The sequence below is a fragment of the Phallusia mammillata genome, chromosome 6 (genome assembly GCF_965637545.1).
Source record: "Phallusia mammillata chromosome 6, kaPhaMamm4.hap1.1, whole genome shotgun sequence".
Classification (NCBI taxonomy): domain Eukaryota; kingdom Metazoa; phylum Chordata; class Ascidiacea; order Phlebobranchia; family Ascidiidae; genus Phallusia; species Phallusia mammillata.
The window spans coordinates 22,789,636-22,792,004 of record NC_137257.1 but is presented as its reverse complement, the minus strand read 5'-3'; the positions used below and the strand labels follow the sequence as shown (position 1 = coordinate 22,792,004).

General features: G+C 39.8%; 1 protein-coding gene and 1 pseudogene across 1 annotated transcript; both read right to left on the bottom strand.

Annotated features, from left to right (window-relative positions):
• Positions 1-862, bottom strand: LOC145234676 (zinc finger BED domain-containing protein 5-like). The gene has a single exon (XM_080099389.1). The coding sequence runs from the start codon at positions 761-763 to the stop codon at positions 125-127; it is 639 nt and encodes a 212-aa protein (XP_079955515.1). The 5' UTR covers positions 764-862; the 3' UTR covers positions 1-124.
• Positions 858-1,837, bottom strand: LOC145234505 (zinc finger BED domain-containing protein 5-like; annotated as a pseudogene).
• Positions 1,838-2,369: the final 532 nt, after the last annotated feature.

Genomic DNA, 2,369 nt, shown 5'->3' with positions numbered 1-2,369 from the left:
TTTTTACCTCCACTGCGTACCACCTAGCTACTGAAGAAATTATTTTACTCAAATGTACCGGTATTTATTACTTATTACCGTTATTACTATATAATGACACCAACGAACAGCAAGAAAACACAAATTAATGTGATAGATGCAATTGTTTCTTCTGCACAAGCTTGTCTATCTGGGGTGCAACATTACTCACAGCACATCGAAAATCATGTTCAGCCTCAGTTAGACGATTTCGGCTCTTGGACTTAATGGCCATCAAGGCCGAGAACCCTTGCTCACACTCCCATGTCGAGCGGAAAACCAGTAGCTGAGGAACAGCATTTCGGGCCAATGTTGGGTAAGTGGAACCCATGGTTAACCAGAAATCTATAGAAGAGCATTCCTTCTGCTTTGCTTTTGCCGTCTCGTCAATTTGAATATCAATAATCTCTTCTTGTTCTCCTGTTCCTACGGGTAGAGCAGCTGGATCGATGGAGAATGGATTGACAGCGTAGGTGCAACTTATAAAATCTGGAAAATAATGCATCAATTCCGTTCGGAGCAGCTTAAGGTGAATAGCAATTTCTTGTAATAATTTATCACTCGGGTCCAAGGGAAGAGAGGTGAGCATTTTGAACATCCCGCACTGTTTACTCTCCACGTTTTTGGTCCATACATCTAGTTTGCGAATAAATGCTTCCAGTTTTGTAATAAAAACTGTGGTATTGCTGTTTGGTCCTTGGAACGAAAGATTTACAAGGTTGAGAGCTTGGAAAATATCCGACATGTAGGCCAGCCGTGAGATAAACTCATCGTTCTCCAAATCATCTTTAAAGTCGTGGTTTTTCTCTTTAAAAAATGTCAGTAATTCATGCCTAAGTTCAAAGACCCTTCAGAGCTGATGTTTTTATGGAATTCACAATTTTAATGATTTTGTTCAAGCATAACATTAAATCAGAAGGGAGCACTTTGGCGCAAAGTGCAAATCTATGGATAAAACAGTGGACAAAAGTAGCTTTTGGTGATACATCTTTTACATATGCTTGAAATCCTGATTTTCGTCCAAGCATCGCTGGAGCACCATCTGTCGTGCATCCTACTAACATTTTCCAATCCAATTCATTTTCCTCAAAGAAATTGTCCAAAACATTGAACACATCTTTCCCTTTCGTTGTAGTAGCCAGCTCCTGACTCAACATTAACTCCGTTCTCACTCTGTCATTTTGCACAAATCGGACATAAACTAGCAATTGGCTACACTTGGATACATCGGTGGACTCATCAAGTTGAATGACAAATCCAAACTTTGAGTCCTTTACTCCAGCAATTACTTGTTTAGCAATATCAACAGACATATCTTGAATACGGCGTTTTACAGTATCATTGGAAAGGGACACACTATTCAGCTTGGCCGCTGCCTCTTCTCCCATCAGGTTCTTGACTAGAATCTTTGCTGCAGGCAAAACAAGGGACTCTGCAATTGTGTGAGCTTTCATATTCTGTGCTACCTAAAGAGAGACTTCGTATGATGCTTTTACTATGCCTACCTTCTTTTTGTAATACTGGCCTGTCTGGTCTAGGCGCTGTCTTTTTGTGTTTTCAGCAAGTCGCTCAAAATAACTTTGATCTCGGTTTTTCTTTTCTGCATGGTGCGAATCTAGATGCCGCTTTAAAAAGCTGGGCTTCATGGCCGCATTAGAAAGGGTCTTCATGCAAAGCACACACTGTGGCAAACATTCTCCTCCATGCTCGATTGCAATGAACCCATACTTTATGTATTCTGGATTATATTTTCGTTTCGACATGTTTGAAATATATCCTGCTTACTATACTGATTAATTAGCCTGAAAATTGTAAATAAACCTATATAAGCTCTTCGTGTAACTTGCATAAACTCGCACGCATCGATAAACTGCAAATCTACAAAACAACTATGATATCAAATTAATTAGAAGCCGACCGGTAACCATTAGCCCTAGCCTAGTTACTAGTCAGCCAATCTCACCAGTTACTTGGTTTTCTTTGTTATGTAGCTACTGTGACGCAACAATACCAATGTGAACTTGTTGCACAGTTTTCTTACATCGTGTATTTACAGTGGTTTTAGCCAAGGACTGGAAATTATGGACGTAATACATAAAAAAACGCCAAACCCTTCGCGTACCACTGTAGCGGTTGCGACATAATTTGTGCAAACTTTGCAATATTTGTTTACCAAAATAGCTCGTTTTTGACTCGCTAGCTCAAAGGCTGCGAGGAAGTTGAAATGTATAGCATCCAAATCCCACTGTATTGACAAATCGTGTTCGGACTTTGTAATATTTCCTGTCGCAGTTAATTAGGATGCAGATGCAACTTTGTGATCTGGTGTTTATGTGCTTTAACCGTATGTT

Excerpts from the sequence above, each read along its gene's own strand:
- LOC145234676 (XM_080099389.1), bottom strand. The coding sequence starts at position 763 with ATGTCGGATATTTTCCAAGCTCTCAACCTTGTAAATCTTTCGTTCCAA.